Raw genomic sequence first — 20617 nt, 5'->3', positions numbered from 1 at the left:
CATTGTTTAAGAGAAAAAAGAAAGCCCAACCATGTGGTGACAAATCTAGTAAAACTAAGTTGTGATTAGAGATAGAGTCAACAGAGTGACGTGTGGTGACAGTTATCATTTCTCAATTTTTAATTTTGTTATTATTAATATATAATTTTATATATTTAATATTATTATCTTTATAATTACCCTTTAATTATCTTTTATTCAAAATCTTGAATTCATATTATGATATACGCAAGATGATGATTAAAACCATTCAGACTTCATAGCAATAATAACTAAGCAACTTTCATATAAGCATGGAGTAAGAAAGGAGCAGAGGACTTCTATTCTAGTCAGACCGTTTTGAGGTGATGGGGTGAGGCTGAGGATTCTTCCTCCAATGGATTGAATCGTGCTCCACGTAGTACATTAGCTAGCCCTGTCTCTCGGGTATCAATTATACATTACTCATTTCTTACAATAATTTGAAAATTTTATCAATAAAAATATTTTATTTACTTGGAAAAATTTCTCAACTCCATTATTATTTCACAACAATGTTGTTCATGAATTATTCCTGAAATTAAAAAAAAAAACTATATAGATTAAACTATGGTGAAAATTTGTTTAAATTATTCTAAACTAAAATAATTAACTAATTATATAATAAAATTTCTCAGCATTCTTAATTCTAAAAGAGATCCAAAATTTAATATTTAATTTGCTATTACACTCGCACGTTCGATTCAATAACATGTGCAGTATCTCCTATATAAAAACTCGATTATCATATCTTTTTTCAAATAAATAATTTACTTTTTTTTAAATTTAATTAAAGAATAATGAGTTAGTGATTCAAGAATTTAATAATCAATTGGAAAGGATTCCTGAACTTGTTGGAGTAAGGCTCTAACTGGTTATGGCAAAAGAAAATTTGGGAACTTCGGAGGCAAAGCCCTAATAAAACTATGGGGTAGCCGCCCATGAATAATCCAAGTCTTGATAAAGAAATGTTAAATGAAGTTCACGACAATCGGCCATCAGCTGTCGTTCCTAGGGAAGAAGCTAACCTGTTTTTAAACGGTGGAGAGTGTTGGCGCGTATAACAGTGTGTGGGTTTCCTTTACCTACCCTCCAACGACTACTTTGTAAAGACCAACCATAAAACAGAACCATTTCATAAAAAAGAACTAGATAAAGAAAACTAAACATCAAGTCTATGTCTATTGTCTTGATATTGCTTTTCACTATTTATTTATGTCAACTTTTTTTAAATAAAAAAAATAAAAAAGGGTCGAGATTATTATTATCTTTTCAAAATTTTAATCCAATGTTAATAAACTACACAAAATCTTCTTACTCGCTCGGTCTGATATTGAAACATTTTATTTATTTCATTTGAAACGTTTGACGTGATATTATGAAATAGATATTAAATTTATAAAATTATTTCGTCACTTAATAAGTATGTTTTTAAATTAAAAATATAAAAATATGATATAAATACATTGCAAATTTACTTTATATTTAATGTTGGTATTGTTAATAAAATGTTATTAATAAATTATTGAACACAATGTCTAATAATAAATGTTATTGAATTTAATACTTTCTTTAAATTAATTAAAATGTAAGATACAGATAGCCCACCACCAAAAAAAAAACATTGTTTCTTGTTTCTTCTTAACTAACTCTTGCTTGGTGATATCTTTTCTAGCATTACCTACTTTCTATTTTACATTTAATATTTAATTAAATTCATTAAACTCAAAGGACAAGACATGAAGAAAGAAATGAATACACCCCCCGTTCCCGTGTCCGTATTAAATACGTAGCATTGTTATTTCCTTGACAAAATCAACCAAAATTTTGCCTTTAGGCTTGAACCTGGACGAAGCAAAGGGAAAGCTCCAGCCAGGCTACACCTAGATTTCCGGCAGGGTAATCGGGATTGTTCGTGTGTCCCCAAAACGACCGTGGTGTCCTCAAAAACTAATGCAATCAGCGAATCTTGACTTGGAATCAACGTGACAGCTGGCCAAGCACATCCCCCGTTAACGTGAACTCAACCACAACTGAAAAAAGAGCAATGCCTTTTTGCCACGTGTATCCATTTTAATAATTACACGTGTGAGGTAAGTTACTCATCAACGCTCACTCCTCTGCCCTCCCTTTCCCCTTTCGAGTGGAAATGGAAAAGAAAAAAGAATTATTGCTGCTTGCCTTTGCTTTCAATTCCTTCACCCATTTCCTGAGGCCGCTCAGAAACACAGTCTCTCTCTTGAATTATTACATTCAATACAGGTAGATCTATTCTCTACCATTGAACTCTGGGTTTTAATAGTTGTTTTTTTTTTTCTTATTAGTCAGCTCCAAAATTTTTTTTTTAAAATTTTCCTTTTGATCAGACAAGTAAGCTTTTGATGATCTCTGGCATTGTGTGGTGTGTCAGTTGCTCCAATCATTTCTTTGAAGATTTTTCAAGTTCTGGGTCTTTGCTGGTTAGCAGAGTGGTGCAGCTAAGGAGTAAGTGAGTGAGTGAGAGAGAGAAAGCTTCAGAATTTGAGGTTCAAAAAACAGGCCTTTGATTGATTGCATGTATCATTCAACTAACAAAAGAGTTGGAGAGCAGTATTGGATCCCATGACTCTCATGTTTCGACACTGCTAAACGACGTTTGAGGAGCCCAAGAAGAAGCAGGAAAAAATAAAAAAGAAAGAAAGTTTTAGGAAGCTGGGTTTTTTTTTTTTTTTTGTAATTTGTTTATTTTTTTAGTTCCTACAGTTTCAGGAATATAGAAATCATAGAGAGAAAAGGAAGTTGCTAGTAATATATTCTTTTTTTATGGTCTGCAAGTTCTGAATGAGTTCACGTGAAGGTTACGCTGCGTTGTCCGTGAGTTTTTGCAAGTAACAAGGTCGAGAAAAGATGCCTCAGCATTGGGTGTATTTGAGAAAGACTGCTTCACCAATGCAATGCAGCTCCTCCTCCTCCTCCACCATAAATGCCATGGCTCCTCTCAGGGTTTTCAAAGCCACTTCAGTGAGTAGTAAATAAGCTTCCCCATTGCTGCTTGTTTCATGTTTTGGACGCTGTCTCTTTTGCTGATCAGTCAAAAAAGAGGGCGTACTTGCCTTTGTTGAAAATGACTCAAATTGGCGCGTTTCTTCTTTTACTCAATAACTCGAATGCTTTGGTTTTACAATATCTTGTGCGTGGAAAGAATGGCAGATCTGAAGACTTGGAGTTTGGGCAGTGATTTGAGTACAAGAGAATAAAAAAAAGGGGGGCCAGCTTGCTGGAAACGGGGATTTTGGTATTGTTTTTGGAAGGTTGAAACATCAAATGTCTCTGCGTATGGAACCAATTCAATGCCATTCAAATCAAAGGGGTTGCCTTTAAGGATGATGATTTGAAAGATCCCATTTTTTTCTCTCTACCTAAAAAGAAGAAAGAGATTAATTTTTGAAGATCGCAGGCTCAAAATGGAACCCCTTGTTTCAAGGTACTACCTTCTTTTCTTCTTCATCTTCTGCTCTCTCCTTTCTCTTGTTCCTCTTGTCAGATCAGGGGATGCAGAGGCGCTTTTAACCCTGAAATCATCCATCGATCCTTTCAACTCATTGCCTTGGCAAGGAACCGATGTGTGTGCATGGACAGGAATCAAGGAATGCATGAATGGGAGAGTAACAAAACTTGTACTAGAGTACCTAAACTTGACGGGCAGTTTAGATGAAGAAAGCTTGAATCAGTTGGATCAACTTCGGGTTTTAAGTTTCAAAGGAAACTCACTTTCAGGTCAAATACCTGACCTTTCTGGCCTAGTCAATCTGAAATCACTATTCCTCAACGACAACAACTTCACCGGCGAATTCCCAGAATCAGTTTCAGGTTTACATCGCTTGAAAATCATAGTTTTTTCAGGAAATCAAATCTCTGGCCACATTCCAGCTTCTTTACTCAAACTCAAACGCTTGTACACTCTTTACTTACAAGACAATAACTTGAAGGGCACAATCCCACCTTTCAACCAAACAAGTCTCAGATTCTTCAATGTGTCTAATAACAAACTTTATGGCCAAATTCCTGTGACCCCAGCTCTGGTTCAGTTCAATATGTCTTCATATTCAGGTAATATTGATCTTTGTGGAGAACAGATTCAAAACCCATGTCAAACAATCAATTTCGGGCCAGCAACGAGTCCTGCTTATCCCAAGGTTCCAAGTTCAAAATCTTCATCCAAAAAGCGTACCAGGTTGATCAAGATTGTAGTAGGAAGTGTAGGTGGATTCTTGCTGCTACTCATTTGTGTGTTTTTGGTGTGTTTTGTTAGCAAAAGGAAACATGAAAAGGACCAGTCAAAGGAGGTTAAAAGCAAAGGGGTTGTCAATCTAGAAGGGGTGGAGACAGGGGAGGCGGTGGGAGGAGGAGGCGGCGGAGGAGGAGGAAGCGGTGGCATGGGAGGTAATACTAGTGGAAAACAAGGAGGGTTTTGGGAGAGTGAGGGTCTAGGGAGTTTGGTGTTCTTGGGAGCAGGTGATCAGCAGATGAGTTATAGCTTGGAAGATTTGTTGAAAGCATCAGCTGAGACACTGGGGAGAGGTACGATGGGAAGTACCTACAAAGCTGTTATGGAATCAGGCTTCATCGTGACCGTCAAAAGGTTGAAAGATGCTAGATATCCAAGATTAGAGGAGTTCAAGAGACACATGGACTTGCTTGGTAGGCTCAGGCATCCCAACTTGGTCCCACTCAGAGCCTATTTCCAAGCCAAGGAGGAACGCTTACTCGTCTACGATTACTTCCCCAACGGAAGCCTCTTTTCTCTCATTCACGGTATGTCGGTGACTCACCCAAACCCCATTCCAATTATCTCCGTCTTTTATGTGTTTTTAGGTTAAACAGGCTTTGTTTACCTCATGCTTTCCTTAATCAGTTTTAGGTCAAAAAATGATCTAACCCTAAACCCCCCTCCCCTCCCTCTCACTCAAGTGAATGAAAGAAAGTAGCACTTAAGTAATGAGAAATGACTTAGATTTGATTTGGGTCTGTGTTGTTTTTAGAGTCTTTAAAGCCTAAAAGGTTAAAGTTCATTTCTTTCCTTTGAAGCTTTGACTTAAGAGCAGCAAATGGAAGTCAAGACAGTTAAAAAAGTGTGAGTTTAGGACATAATTTGTAATGATAAAACAGTTTGCTTACACTTAATTAACCATAATTATGACTACTGTCTCCTTAATCTCATATAGCAGAAAAAAAAAAAAAAACTAATGAAAGCAACCTAGTGGTGAGTATATGGTTTCCATGGACCAAGGCTGGGGCCATCAGGTGTAAGCTTTTAGTTAGATGTCACGGGGATGAGGAAGACATCATAATTTGTGTGACCTTCAATGAGGGAGCAAACCCTTCTTGCCCTTTTTTCCCTCCTTTTTTCATGGTTAAGATGAGAAGAAAAGGTCGGGATTTCAAGTTTATTTAAAACCTGTTTTGATCATGTTGATCTTGTATAATTTCTTTGTTTTCTCTACAAAAAGTTGTCGTATTAGGGGATAAAGGTCGTATGCATCTACTTGGATGAGGCAAGAAGTAGGGCCCCTTGAGGGGGAGATCTCAACCCATCAAAAGTGTGGATAGATTCTATTGAATATTTGAGGACCCACTTCCAACAAAAGTAGACGAACAAAATTTCCATGGCTGTCTTGATCTGAAAAAACGTGGTAAACTGAAGTTCAAACCCCTCCTTCCCTCCCCTCTCATTACAACATTGGTAGTACAATTCTACAGGTGGATGCTCCTCTGGAAATGGTCCTTGTAGCTTCGGTGTGTTTCCATGAAACCAAGCACCCCATGTTTTTTCTTTTATGATTCCCCAAGGCCAACCAAGCCCCCACCTTTGGCTTGGGTTGGGATTGTACCTTCCTCCCTGCCTTGCCTCTTGTTATTGTTTCCATTATCATTCTAGGTTTATTTTCTTTTTCTCAAAGAAAATCTTAATTAATTTATAAAAAATGGTAAACCACAAGAAAAGTAGTGGACATTATTTACTCTTAGTGTTCATTAAGTATTAACCTTAACCTTAATGCATTATGATTCATTTTCCCCTTTTCTTTTTGGTTTCAAACCAAATCATTATTGCTTTAAACCCACAGAAAAATGCCTGGAGAGTGGTCTTAAAAAAGTTGGTCCACCTTCTGTTCTTTGTTTCCTCTCATATCTCTATCAATCATACTGGTAAAGATTTAGGTAAATAAGGACAATTCATGGTTGGGTTTCCATTTTCTTATGATAAAATAATAATAGTAAGCTGAGTCTCGAGAATGGCGCAAAGCTTTATATGACAACTCATTGTGACTTGTTAGTCTGACCCCGGCATGTTATTATTGTCAGTTGCCCCCACCCACTGAAGTCCCCAATATAGATTTTACTAGTAATCTTTCATGTATACAAAATTAACATAAAACAATTATTATTATTTTTTTTGCTTTAGTGGCTGTCATAATTTTGTTGGTACATTTGGCTGTCACATTATTGCTTTAGCATAAGAGGATTTGGTTTGAACTTTGTCATTATCGTGACCTTCCCTTCACTCAACTAGGAGGTTAGAATAATTAAAAAAGTATGGGGTTTTGCTGTGCCCTTGATGATATTTAATTAAATGCCAAGCAAACCTTAATTAAATCTTCTTTTCCTTTTAACTTTTAATAGAAACGCTAATGCCTTGTGTTTCAGAAACTTGTTATTAAAAATTTGAACTAAAAAAAAAAATAAAAATCAACATGTGATAAATTTGTTGGAATATAAAGTATGAGTTAAAAGATGATTTCTTCAGCTTTTGGTCCTATAACTTTGTTATTGATTGAATTGCTTGCTTGCTTTAAGATATGTTGCCCGCATAGAAATTTCCATACTTGTTAGGGTCTGGTAAGCCTCATTCTCATACTGCATGCTAAGAGGTATGTGTCAAAATAATTATTAGAAATCTAATGCAAGAATGCATCAATTTGCAGTGTATGTACCATCTTATTAATGGAATAAGTTTCTCAAATTATCTTATTCTTCTTTGGTTAAGGCTAGGAGAGTGGAAGTTGGCGGCAATTCTGATTGCTAATACCCTCTACACTACACCCTTTTAATGTTTCATGAGTTAACTATTTGGATTACCTTGTAGGAACAAGAACATCTGGTGGTGGAAAGCCTCTTCATTGGACATCATGTCTCAAAATAGCTGAGGACTTGGCTACCGGACTGCTTTATATACACCAAAATCCAGGCTTAACTCATGGGAATTTGAAATCCTCTAATGTGTTATTAGGTCCTGACTTTGAGTCCTGCCTCACAGATTATGGCCTCACCTTATTTCGAGATCCAGACTCAGTAGAAGAACCTAGTGGTGCTACATTTTTTTACCGGGCACCTGAATGCAGGGACGTCCGAAAATCATCCACCCAACCAGCTGATGTTTACAGCTTTGGTGTTCTTCTCCTGGAGCTCCTAACAGGAAAAACTCCCTTCCAGGACCTTGTTCAGGAGCACGGTTCGGACATTCCTAGGTGGGTACGATCAGTCCGTGAAGAAGAGACTGAGTCTGGGGACGAGCCTACCTCGGGTAACGAGGCATCTGAGGGGAAGCTTCAGGCTCTTTTAAACATTGCAATGGCTTGTGTCGCACTTGCGCCGGAAAACCGCCCTGCAATGAGGGAAGTTTTAAAGATGATTAGAGACGTTAGGTCAGAGGCTCAAGTATCATCTAACAGTAGTGACCATTCACCTGGAAGATGGTCGGACACTGTCCAGAGCCTGCCTAGAGATGAACATCTAAGCATATAAGCCTGTGATAGATTTTGGCAGGCATTTAATTTTCAAGTGTTCTTAATTCTTTCCCATTGAAACTCTCATTCTTCCACTAGCTATTGTAGAGTTTGTCTTGTAAAGGTTTTCCCAATTTTTCATTTTGGCAGTTGAGCTACTTTGACAGTGGGAATGGTTTGGTTTAATGGATTTAGTTCCATTTGAATGCGCTGAACTAAGTCCACTTTGGTTTTGCTGCAGTGTAATCTCCAATCTTCATAATCAGAATTAAGAAGAAATATCATATAGACTCAGGCTCAGGCTTTGGATCTCTCCTTCCTTCAATATTTGCGTATAACCTCTGCATCTATCTCTCTCTGCAGCTTAGCCTATAGGAAAACATTTTCCTTTACCGTATATCTCACTCCAAATATCATAAACCTTGGAGTTAAATTCCCAAACCAACTTGATTTTGGTTTTTTTTTATATAAGTCAGGTTGGAGAAGGTAATAAATTACAAAAATGATTGAAGGGAAGGGGGAGTTGAGAGGAAGTGGAATTGACCTTATCAAGCATTCGAATTGGTCTAATACTGAAACAAGAAGATTAACAAACTGCAAGCAGTTATAAATCAAGCACCAAATATCCACTCCAAGGTGTAGCAAGTTATAAATTATACACATGAAACTTCAATGCAAAATTCAGCTCAATCTGTTAGACAATTTTTCTTTTTCTGCCTGGAGCCAGGAGATGATAACCAGTCTGCATTCTTATTATCTGGTGCTTGGTTTTTGATATCTGGAGGGTAAACATTTTAGGTTCCAAAAATGGGGATCTCTACAAATTTTTCCATTGAGGCACCCAACGTGTGAAGAGTATTTGTGTACAGAAGAGGAAGAACAGCATCCTACCACCTTCTTATGCATTTACAGTAGAAATTTTTTTTTGTAATTACACAGAGCAGATATACCCAACCTCAATCTCAACAATTCCCTATCAGCACCTTGGCTCCTGCTTGAGATGGACCCCGCTTGACAAAGCATAAATCATCGACTGGACACAGAAGAGAAACAAGGTATCACAAATGTAAACGAGTATGCATCATACGTAAATTATAATTTCTCATGGCAATTTAGTGGGATTAATGAGTGACCATTGCTCACTCGCTCAAACATTTGCGTATACCTATTGCCTTGTGGGGCAACTAGTTTCCGGCCATTATATCTACATTAGCTGACAGTATGAGTAACGGTATGGAGGGTTGACCTTGAGGTTTACAATTCAACCCCTTCCTCAGCACCTCTATCTTTGTCCAAATGTACCAGAAGCAACAGAAGATTACAATAAAGTTGAGTATTCGCCTTATGTGACCTAAACCACACACTAAGAACGGCTAGAGGTTGCAAGTCATCTACAATGTGATAAAAACATTCTGGAGTCAAACATGCAGCTTGTTGTTCCACAATGAAATTTAAAACCTAAATGCACATCGATAAAGCTGAATAGCATGAACAAAACACAAGATCTGAGAGAGGTGGATGTAATGGTATGATCACATGAAAAATGATGGGGAATGACTTAAAAAAAGTTTGCAGTGCCAACTCACATGTTAGCCAAAAATTAGAAGATATTGGAAATGCAGATGTAACATCATGAGAACATAAAAGAATAGATGAGGATCTGACCAACCAGCTATGAAACATTTAAGTATGAAGACTTTACAGAACATTGAATTTGCCAAGGAAAATGAAGGTTGCAGAACTTGCTGTACAATAATATAATAGACTGGCCAATGATTTACCAGCTAGCCATGAAACATTTTGGTAGGAAGACCATACAACAAGGGGAACAATAACGGTCATGTCAAGAAATGAAGTTTGAATGCGCCAATGGACAGCTGATGTACAAGTTGAATGCAAGAACATAGCATTGACAGACTGCACTATATTTGGTAAGACATCTATAAATCTCCAGTCAATGCCACAATGTTTGGTGAATAGGCAACTAAATGTAATTTCTTATCTGTTTGCATTTTACAATAATTTCAAATTTCAATTCATAATCTAGATTACATCCAATAGAGATAAAACTGAGGTAGAGGGGTTTTGGATGAAATCTGGGATTTGAAAGAGATTAGAAAACTTAGTTAGAGAGAGGAAGATACCTGTAAATATGAAATCATAGAAAGAATAAGACAAGGAAGAAGACAAGAAAGGAAAAGCCAGAGGATGACGGATCCTCACTAGAATGGGAGCAGGGGAATTCATATGTTCATCCGAACCAGAAAGAAAGAGTTTGGGATGTTGTATAAGGGAATGTGACTGTGAGGTACAATTTATTTTTGAAAGTTTAAAAGACTAATGTGGAATGTTTTCCACTGGAGTCTGTAAAAACCTTGTTTTACACCTAGTCCTGATTGAATTTAAACCCTTATATATGAATAATATAAAAGAATATTCAGGACAACCTGGAAAGGTTACACTCTCAACCAGCATAACATTGGCTTTGATTGAAACCTTAATTAGATAAAGTTAATGACAGATCCCATAAAGTGAACCAATTTTTTAGCTTCTTATGAAGTTTTATATTATCCCACCAATTTCTGACTATCCACTCCAGTGCATCAAATTGAAGCAATTTGAATGAAAACCTACCTGAGTTGCACTAGGCAAGACACTAGTTGCACCGGGCAAGATGCTATTTGCTAAATCCTCATCAACAGATACAGGCAATGGTGGCATCTGGCTCATTAAACCTGGCATATCTCTCATGCTGCAAAAAGTCACAGTAGAATTAATTAACCTGAACCATACACAACACTAAACCCAAGAATAAACCAAAATGCTGGCCAGAGGGCATTAATCACCAATTCATAATATAAAGAACATCCACGTACTCATTTAGGATGGCGGTAATATTGTTCCTTGCGTGAAAAAAGAGATCAATATTATCCTGTAACTGTTCATAAAAGTTTTACTGAATAAGCTAGCCTCAGAAGACTGTCAAATGCTCTTTATAGATAATGCAAGAAAACAAGAATCATGTATGATAGGGAGCAATCAGATACAAGATTTATATGAGCACAATTAAAAGCACAAGAAAAGATTGAACCCATGAACTCCCCCTTTGAAAGACCAAGATCCACTTCACAACAATAGCCCGTGCCCAGCAATATGTATCGAACTACAGTATTGTACATTTTATTACTAGGCAAATAGGGTACATACCACTGGAAGTGCATGAGCATGTGCCACCTTAGATCAGCTTGTAAATGTTGCTAAAACATTGGGGACAATGACAATAGAACTGAAATTGCTGTTTTCCCTACTTTCATCTGTGATCCGTATTATCCAATTCTCACTCTAATGCCATCAACATTCATAAATTAAAGGAATTGTCATCACCTTACCTAACCTAAGCAGAACTAACATAACTTGTAGATTAACCATTAAAAATAGCACAAACAACAAGACTAGGTGTTCACCTCATCTAACACCTATAATATATTGTATGATTGCAGATTGACAATAAAAGAATTGCTATGAACTAGGAAATGATACACTCACCTTGTATGCCGAAAGATTGGATGTGATTTGAGTAAAAGTTTGAGCATTTTGCTTCAAACGTTGCATAGTTGTACCACTTATTCCTGAAAACACACAACAAAGAAGTAGATTTACCTCAACCAATACTTTTAATTGCAAGACGTATACAAGGAATTTGCATTATCCAAATCCAACTACTAACATTTGTAGCACAAGCAGATGTACTTTCAGATTAAAACATTAAAAATTCACCACAAACTAAACACAGTTTCATTAAGTAAAACCTTACATAAACACGAGTGAAAAAGTAAAAAAAAAAAAAGCATATAAAGTAAAAAGGAAAAAAAAAAACACAATCACTTTGACAAATTCAAGAAGAATGGGCACACGGTGTCAAGAGCTCAACTCAGAAGAAATTTACTTAAATGAAGCAATATCTATAAAGTATCAATGGCGTGACCTTGAGATACTTTCCCCAATTTTTCCTATTTTGAATTACTTGATATTTCAATATCATAAAGGCGTGATGTGTACAGCAAGTTGGGTTTGCTATTCACAAAATTTTATGTATATGAAGGTTCAGAGTTTGATGACTGACAGTTCAAAACTTTAGGAATCAAGGTGCCACTTTTCTCCAACCAATGGAGAATGATCCAGCCCTAAAAGAAGAAGTCTATAACTTGTTCTTATCCGATAATCAGTAAATTGAACTACATTCACATTTGTGGCTGTTATGTAGCAAAGTTTGGGACATATTATTAACACCCTCCTCAACCACCTGAATAAATGTATATAAGTAGATTGAAATTATGAAGAAAAAAGAAAGATCAGTCTTTGTTGTATATTATAAACATTGCAATTGCCGTTACATTTCAAGTGCATTCTCTTGGTATTGTAATTTATGCTGTGTTTTGAACTCTTTTGTGTTTAAAAGTCACTCTTCAAACAAGTTCTACCCTCATTGGTCCGTTACTATACCCCTTTATAAATTTAATATCCTGTAAGGAAAAAAGGATGAATATAAATGTTGACATAGTATGCAAAAGTCACTGTTCGATGCGATTAATTACTACTTTCAACCACAACTTTTTCTATCTAGATTTCTATTCATCAAATAATATTATTTGTTGAGTTTTTTCTTTTACTCAATTTGGTTAACTTTGAATTGTCTAAGAATCTTATTAATTAACATCTAGTCCCATGTTTACTGAAGGGGAAAAATAAGTAGAACTTTTGCCCCACTGAAACTTGTGGGCACATATGCTTGTAACAGTCCCAAATCCTTTTATCATCAGCCAGCTGTTTCAGAAGTTCTACGAGCCAATCTCATAATTCAGCAACTATTTGATATTTAATATCCATCAATGCTCCATCCCTAATTCATTGTTAACTGTAACCCCTTTATACTACAACTCAAAAACCCAAAACCCTGAATTTCTTAAACCCAAATCCATTAAAAACATCATTTTGGAAGATTACCAAAAATTTGTCTTACATTACTTAAGATAATAAAAATGGGAGATGTGGACAAATACTGAAAATATGAAGTAAAAGTAACCACAACTGAAAGAAGATACCATACTTCTCAGTGGTAGCATAGAATACAAACCTTCAGAAGGCATTCTTTCATTCTGGCCCAAATGGTGCACCATGAGAGGATATACAGTCATGTTTTGTGGCAGAGCTGAAGGCATATTCATTTTTGAAGATGATTCCACCAGCTTATCCTGAAGAAGTATGATCTTTAGAATACTGGTTCTTCAATCACATTACATCCTAAAGACATTAATTGATTCAGGAAATTAAAACAGGAATCCCATTACTGGCATTCAACTTAGTAAATTAAGATAGAGTGAATTTACTTAATGTCTATTTTTTTAAGTCAAAATTAGCAGTTTTGTTTGTAATATGACTTGAAACTAAGAATTGAATCAAGCAAAACTGTAATTCCTTCCAACAAAAATTATAAAAGCCTCAGAGCTAGCGCGAGAGGTGTCAGAGAATCAGTGTGCTCTCTGAATTTGTAAACAAGCTTGAAAAGAATTCATCTATGTTTATTTGTTATGCTTAACATATCAGTTTGAAAACGATTTCGTAAATATAAGAGTGAAGGCTGGACAAAGCTACATTAACTCATTTAGACTCATGATGGCAGAACTGGAAATAAGCTTCGCATTTAAAGCATGTTTTGATGACTGTTTCACCTTACAAGGTAGTTTAATGGTGTTCTTCATACAAAACTTTGCATTCTTATACTTGTCAATCTAATGTCTTTGACAAAAATGCTGCAACAAGGCATGAAGTATTAATAAACATGAACAAATTCTTAATAAAGGAATATCTTATGGTAGTTTCTAGTGCAATATGAGACTCCAAACACCAGAATTGTACACCTGCCTCTGTGTGTGTGTGTGTGTCTATATATATATATATATGAAAGAATAGAGACTACGGAGGGTGATATTATACAACAACCACTGAAGACAACAACTAGGGACCACTATGTCTGGACCACTTAAATATCAGGCCAATTGTCTATAATGTATAGTTCTGTTCATTAGGAAATGAGATGGTTTCTAAGAAAGTAGCGTCGCAAACTAGAACTGCATCACCGAGCAAAGTTAATATTATTAGGGCCTAGGCATCAAAATATGCACACCATTCTATGCCCAACAAATAAAACAAACTCAGGGTTCTAGCTCAGCACACTTATTTCGTTCAAACTTGAACAGAGAACCATAAACCATGACCAATTCAAACCTGAGCAGGGGAAACCTCAGCTCATTTATACACCAATTAACTATAACCATACAAGATATATCTTGTTCAGGAAGCTGATGATGTAATTCTCATTAGCTGGAATTTACAACAAGCTGAAAGCCTAAAACTACCAAAAGAGTTGGTTCTAAGGCAATAAATATCTCAGGAAGATGTGCGAAGCAGATATATCAATTATCATCTGGACATACATAACCTCACGACATTTTAAAAAGACAAAAAAAAAAAAAAGCAAAATATAATGCCTAAAAACAAAAGATCTAAAATCATGGTTGTTATTTGGTTTATGCTTATTTTGCAACTTAAATGGGCCATGATTAACAACTATCAGTGTTCTTTATCAACGTGTGACTATTTTTCCACTTTGGATGTCCCAAAATATTTATCTTAAAAACCAGGAAATAGTTGTTACCAACTTCCCAAATTACCTCCTATTCTTTTTATTGTCAATTTTTATACTATGATAGCTTGAAGTGCTTGTCATATACTGAATGTATCTCCTTTGAACAGGTCAAAATTTTTAACATGAACCAAGATTGAGCAATAGAGGGTCTTTTCTTCTTTTTACTAATAAAGGGTAGCTTTTTTTCTTTCCTTTTTTTTGTACTTGATTTTTCTTAAGTTTTAGGTATCGTATTTGAAGTCTTTCTCCAATACAATATATTTTTCGTCATCCCTATGCTTCAATCCTGGACTATTACATTTTTTTTTTCAATCCTATAAAAGCACCGTTCAAACCCTAACTTGTATAAATTATTAATAAAACTTCAACCTAACTACCAAAGAACTGATCACAAGGGCAGTTCCCTGCACCCTAAACAGACTCCCTTTCTTAAAATCTACACTCCCTCATCCCCGCCTCCACCTTCCTCTCATTTTTCTATGAACAAATTTGACATATTTTAAATTTGGATTTACATAAACATATAAACTTGGAAAAAGGAAAAAAAAAAAAAACTCGCTTTCCTTTGCTAAATTCAAGCCTTAAATTTTATTTTACACCCTTATTTAAACCCCTCAGTCCCATATGCATCTTACCTTTGAAGCAATAATTTAGCCAGTAATAATGTCTTGAAAAGAATCTTCATTGTGCAGTTGCAAATCGATATTGCACCATCCAGTACCCATGTCAACATTCCATGACTAGGGAAATAATGGTCATTAAACATATGGACAATCAATGTCCATTACTAAATCCAGCATTATGACGTGTATTTATATCAAAATCCTGATTCAACTTATGTTTAAAGATCAAGACCTAAATAGCAGAGCAGATATGTATTGCAAAAACCAAAAACTTCACAGTGGGGCAAAGTGATGCTTAACGTCGATATTGATGATAAAAAGCATTTTATACAAAGTAAATCTGCAATCTCATGGAGCATATAATTGTATATGCTCATTCTCAAGAAATTTAACTAACACGTTTAAAATCATTTGGGGAGAAAAGGAAATAAGAATCAATACAAATTTACAAAAATTCATCAACATACCTTCCTATTGTTCACCTTTTTTCCTGCAATATATTCTTCAGGTTTCCTCCGCTTTCTCTGCCAATGTTTCCAAAATACCTTTATCTCTTAAAACAGACAAATCTACAGATAATTTTAAATATGCAAATAAGGCATCTGATGAATGCAAAAGTTTAAAAGCACGTGAACCAATTGATTGAGTTTCATGTGCTACGTGCTACAGTCAATGCTAATGGTAACCTATGTTTCTTAACAAAATCTATGATACAGCCTGTCAAAACTGCAATAAAACAATGAACAGCTAGCAGCCTCTTATAGATGGGGAGGAAGCAACAGACAATAGCACATTTTAGCTATTGTTTTAAAAGGGGGAAAAAAACCTATACATATACATATACATACATACATACATACATACATACATACATACATACATACATATATATATATATATATATATATATATATTAAATTACCAAGTCAATTGCTCAAAAAACTATTTTGGCCTACTTGGGGATTGGTTAAACAGAATAAAAGATCAGGGGTACAAGACACTCCAATCAACATAAACTTGACATTTACCATAGTAGCATTTAAAAGAGAATTGATCTGTTATCAAGTAAATATCCAAAAGATCAGCAAATACATTAAGATAGGCAAAATTAGTATGCATTTTGGTCCAGCTTCTCTTGAGTACTTGATTATCCCGTACATGGTTCATTAATTGAACATTTTCACCAGCATATCAAAAACTAATAATTTACACACCACTTCTTAATATGCAGCCAAAGAATGAGAGAGTAAATCACATGATAAGACACTAAAAATTGGTACAAGCGATGGTAGAAATGCATCATTAAAGAAGCTAGAAGCTTACTTGCATCCACCTACACCTCAACGCAACATCACGTACAGTTTTATCAGGTAAGGTAGCCGCAATCTTTATATACTTCATAATATTTGGTTCCTCTTTATATCTACGTATATACATGTATATTGAAAATGGAAATCAGCACTGAATCTTCATTTCAAAAACAAGATATACCTAATAAGTACCTCCTTGGAAACAGTTTTATCATAAAAGGCATATGCAAAAGCTAAAAGCAATCCTAGAAACATAATTAGGGAATCTATTACTCAGTATTAACTATGATCAATTCGACTCCATTATTCTGCTTATACTGTTAAAAACCGAATAGGTCTCAAAAAGGCATTGTATAAAAGCCAGGAAGAAATTAATTAGGACATACTTTTCAAGGCCATTGTCCAATATGTGCTGTTCGTCGACAGACCATTCAACAGCCAACCCCGTATCATGCTTGAGCCCTGCAACGGAATCAAGAAGGAGAGAAGAGCCAGAAGAGGTTCCAGGTTGGATTAAGCAAGGGGAGGTGGTAATGATACCGGAATTCCCTGACAAAAACAAGGGCGGCGGTGCAAAGTAACTACTTATCGGAATCATCTCGGAACTACTGCTAATAGCAGCTGATTGGAAAGATATAGCGTTCCGATTCATCATAAAAGCTAAACTATCTTCATGATGAAACCCCGTGTTTGATTCTGTTGTCATTTTTTCCTTTCTTACGCGATTTCACTCAAAAGTTTACTTCACCCAAAAACACCAGACCAAATTCAAATGTCAAAATTAACTAACGACCACCTCATCTTACCCCTCAACTTCCTTCAAAAGAGTATCAAATTTTTTCATTTCAGCTCATCAAAACCCTCCAGTCGCATGTTGGGACAAATACCAAAAGAAAAATGCCATATCAATCTCGAAAACTCAACCCCCAAAGCGAATCCTAGACACAAAATCCCATCAGAGTGAATTCAATCGAAAAGAATCCAAGGGCGAAAAACGACAGGAAGAAGAAAAAGGAAAGGAGGGGGTTAAGAGGGAGGAGGGCAAGTCACCTTTATGTGGGCAACTTTCCGACGGAGCCCTAATTGGTTATGCCTTTTTCTCTCTCACTAAAAACTAAACCACCTTAGCCTACTGCTACTACTGCTGGTTTACTGCTACTTTTCTTTCTTACAAATTTTTAAGTGTGGGGTTCTTTGCTTTTGTTTACTCTCCATCTTTCTTCCGGAGAGACAACAGATTGCTTAGTCCTCCACCCAATGGCAAGCAGACAAGCCAAGCAATGAAGAAAAAGGAAATTGGGTTTTCTTTCTTCTTTTTTATGATAAAGTGATTTTTATTTATTATTGCAGCATAAATAATATGTATAATTGATGTCTGCAGATCTTGGAATTCAGCAACAGTGCGAATCCCCATAAGCATTTGATGCCAATTATTGTGGACTCTCCACCTTTCCTTTTTCCTCACTTTTTTATTCCTTTTATTTTCATATATATTGTCTTCTTTCTGCCGGCATTTTTCTTTTTTCTTTTTTCTTTTTCCCTTTTTCTTGATGATTGATGATTTTCCATGGAAAACAGCAGGCTGCCTCAATTTGCATGCACTACGTACAGTATTATAATTCATTCATGACGTGCCTTATTTAAATTAAATTCAATAAAAATTAACTCGATTTGTAATTAATTTAAAATAAAAGTATGATAAATTTTTCAAAAAAATAATCAACAGCATTCAACAAATGCATATAGAAGAACTTACAGACAATGCAATGTTTAGATAGTTCATAAACATACTATACATGCTTGAATATAAACATATTTAATTAAAAAATATATGTAATTTTATTAAATAAAATTCATCTTTATTGTGTTTGAATATTTGATTCAGTAATTGATGCACGATTTTTCTCAAAACAAAAATATGTTGTGTCTTGAACATTGGTTAGAAATGTTCCTGATATGGATTACTTGAAAAGTGGTTTAATGATTTCAATGTGGAACTCTCTATTATTGTGTTAATTTGTGATGTCTAGCATGCAAAGAGAGATCAACATGGGCTACACAGCATCCATAGACATTGTTGAAACTGGATCTTGAAAGCCAATAATAAGATGGGCTGAAACCAAGCTTGGCCTAATATGTGAATGTGAACAAGAAATCCAGCACCAATTAAGAGGTTAGAACCATCTAAAAATCATGGGGTAAAGTCGATTTCAGTCAAAACCCAACCTACATCATATGGTTTAGGACAATGGCCCAACACCTCTGGAATAGGACCATTTTTTCTTTATCATAGAAAAGGAAGAACCAATACAATGCTATTAGTGTTAATCAAGCCTCTATTGTGAAGAACCAAATTGCTTATTGCTGCTAACTATCTTAAGATATACTACAGGCTTCTACACCATTTTTTTTTCTCTTTTTGAAACAAAAAGGGAGCTTTAATGTCATTTTTATTTAAAAAAAAGAATTCAATTTTTTTTAAATAAAAATATATACATTTATTATTAAATTAAATATTCAAATACGAATTTTGCAATCTAAAATTTTGCATGAATTGCTTAGGTCAACACACATCCAGTTTTTAATTCTTGGATGCATATTCTAACTATACCCTTTACGTGTTTTCACTCTAAAATACATACCTAATAAATAAAAAGACTTTTATTTATTAATTCAAAATTTATTTCATTTATTAATAAGATGGGATTCAAGACAGTTAGACTTCAATATTACAACAATTCCCTTTGGCGGAAACCACACTATGTGTTGTATACGTGAGGTAGGCCAATAAATTTGAATATTGCACTTTACCGCTATTAGAATAAAACAATAATCATTTGGCCAAAGTCTAGATGCTACGAGATATATACATACTAATAAAAAATACATAATTATAGATTAATCATTTAAATGCTATGATATGAAGTTATTTACTAATCAAAAACTTTATTTATATAGATGTGCCTAAAATATATAATTATAGATTAATTGATACTTTTTATCATAATACATAGTAATTTAAGAGTTAAAGTTTCCCTAGATTATAGTTAAGGTTCTAAAATATGTACACTGCTCATCTCTTCATTTTCTTTCTTTCTAGTAAAAATTTAAGTTTGGGAGTATATTTTTTTTTTTACAATTATTACATTATAATTAGTTAATTATAATTATAAATTGTGTAAAATTTATCAAGTATTATATGAAATCCGTACTTATAAGTGATGGATCATACGTAATGTTTTGTTAAAAAAAAATTACAGGTGAAATGTTTCCAAATTAATTAATTTTTTTTGGTTAAATGGATTAAACTCTTTCATATGTTAGTGTGTATATAGATTTGCCTGTTACAGGATCCCTCACATCAAAGGAGAAGATAAAGATGAAAATAAAAGAGTTAGTTTGGAGCTGATTTTCTTATAATAATTGAGAATTATATATTTTATAACATTTTGAATATATATAGTAAATTAATGTTGAAGACTTTTAATCTTAGAGTAAAAAATAAAAATCGATTCCAATGGAACATTTCAATAACAAGAATATGAAATTTTATTTTTTATTTTTCAACATTAAAAATCGTTAAATATATATTATTAAAAACATTGGTATACAATAATTTATAAATTATATCTGAGTATTTAGTTTATTAGTTGGTGTATGATCTTTTACCTTAAAAGTAAGGTTTAAATCCTTCTTTTCTAAATTCAAAAAAACAAATTACAAGTCAAAATATTTAATTAAAAAAAGAAATAAAAAATGATTGTGCCTAAGGGCGGAGCTAACCAATTTTTATTGGGAGGGTCAAAGGCTAAGAAAAATAAAAATAAAATTTTTTTAAAATTAATATATTGAACGTAACCATTAATAATCAAAAGATTTAAAATAGACAATAATTTTATATAATATGTAAATAAAAAAAAAACTTATAATAATATTCTAAAAAAGTTTTGTTCGACGATGATAATATCTTTTTAAATATAAATAACTAAATTACTTGTAAAAAATTTATCATCGTTTTGTTTCGAAATCTTGTTTTTATCGATATAAATGACTAAAAAATTAATGTAGTCAATATCTAATATTCTTATTTTATTATATTTAAGTTTATAATACTAAATATTAAACTATAATGCATAAAATATAAATAGTTAAATATGATATATATAATTAATAATTTCTTCTTATACTCAAGATAGT

At 34.2% G+C, this 20617-nt stretch overlaps 2 protein-coding genes across 6 annotated transcripts; one reads left to right on the top strand and one right to left on the bottom strand.

The window, feature by feature from the left end:
* Positions 1–2130: 2130 nt before the first annotated feature.
* LOC18610059 (inactive leucine-rich repeat receptor-like serine/threonine-protein kinase At1g60630) lies at positions 2131–8079 on the top strand. Of its 2 annotated transcripts, none has more exons than XM_007045511.3 (3): positions 2131–2280; positions 2429–4812; positions 7142–8079. In XM_007045511.3, the coding sequence occupies exons 2-3, from the start codon at positions 3462–3464 to the stop codon at positions 7798–7800; spliced, it is 2010 nt and encodes a 669-aa protein (XP_007045573.3). In that variant the 5' UTR covers positions 2131–2280; positions 2429–3461; the 3' UTR covers positions 7801–8079. The 2 variants fall into 2 exon arrangements, with proteins under 2 accessions (XP_007045573.3, XP_017971888.2); XM_018116399.2 differs by having other exon boundaries at positions 2136–2280; positions 2385–4812.
* Positions 8080–8320: 241 nt separating this feature from the next.
* Positions 8321–17846, bottom strand: LOC18610058 (uncharacterized). 4 transcript variants are annotated; one of them, XM_007045505.3, is made up of 9 exons: positions 17471–17811; positions 16807–17358; positions 16434–16533; positions 15578–15634; positions 12916–13033; positions 11328–11410; positions 10658–10719; positions 10416–10533; positions 8321–8814 (listed from the first exon to the last, which is right to left on the bottom strand). In XM_007045505.3, the coding sequence occupies exons 2-9, from the start codon at positions 17124–17126 to the stop codon at positions 8758–8760; spliced, it is 915 nt and encodes a 304-aa protein (XP_007045567.1). In that variant the 5' UTR covers positions 17127–17358; positions 17471–17811; the 3' UTR covers positions 8321–8757. The 4 variants fall into 4 exon arrangements, with proteins under 4 accessions (XP_007045567.1, XP_088659883.1, XP_088659884.1 ...); XM_088803757.1 differs by having other exon boundaries at positions 16807–17811; XM_088803758.1 differs by lacking the exon at positions 8321–8814 and adding an exon at positions 8838–9172 and having other exon boundaries at positions 16807–17833.
* Between the last annotated feature and the right edge of the window lie 2771 nt (positions 17847–20617).

This window comes from Theobroma cacao, chromosome 2 (genome assembly GCF_053813885.1).
Source record: "Theobroma cacao isolate CCN51 chromosome 2, ASM5381388v1, whole genome shotgun sequence".
NCBI classification, from domain to species: Eukaryota; Viridiplantae; Streptophyta; class Magnoliopsida; order Malvales; family Malvaceae; genus Theobroma; species Theobroma cacao.
The sequence above is the reverse complement of the archived record's forward strand: the minus strand, read 5'-3'. Positions and strand labels throughout refer to the sequence as shown.

Excerpts from the sequence above, each read along its gene's own strand:
- LOC18610059 (XM_007045511.3), top strand. The coding sequence starts at position 3,462 with ATGGAACCCCTTGTTTCAAGGTACTACCTTCTTTTCTTCTTCATCTTC. Across the intron at positions 4,813-7,141 it reads CCTCTTTTCTCTCATTCACG|GAACAAGAACATCTGGTGGT; the intron begins GTATGTCGGTGA and ends ATTACCTTGTAG.
- LOC18610058 (XM_088803757.1), bottom strand. The coding sequence starts at position 17,126 with ATGACAACAGAATCAAACACGGGGTTTCATCATGAAGATAGTTTAGCT. Across the intron at positions 16,534-16,806 it reads TTGGACAATGGCCTTGAAAA|ATATAAAGAGGAACCAAATA; the intron begins GTATGTCCTAAT and ends GTATATACGTAG. Across the intron at positions 10,720-11,327 it reads CCAATCTTTCGGCATACAAG|TTACAGGATAATATTGATCT; the intron begins GTGAGTGTATCA and ends TTTTATGAACAG.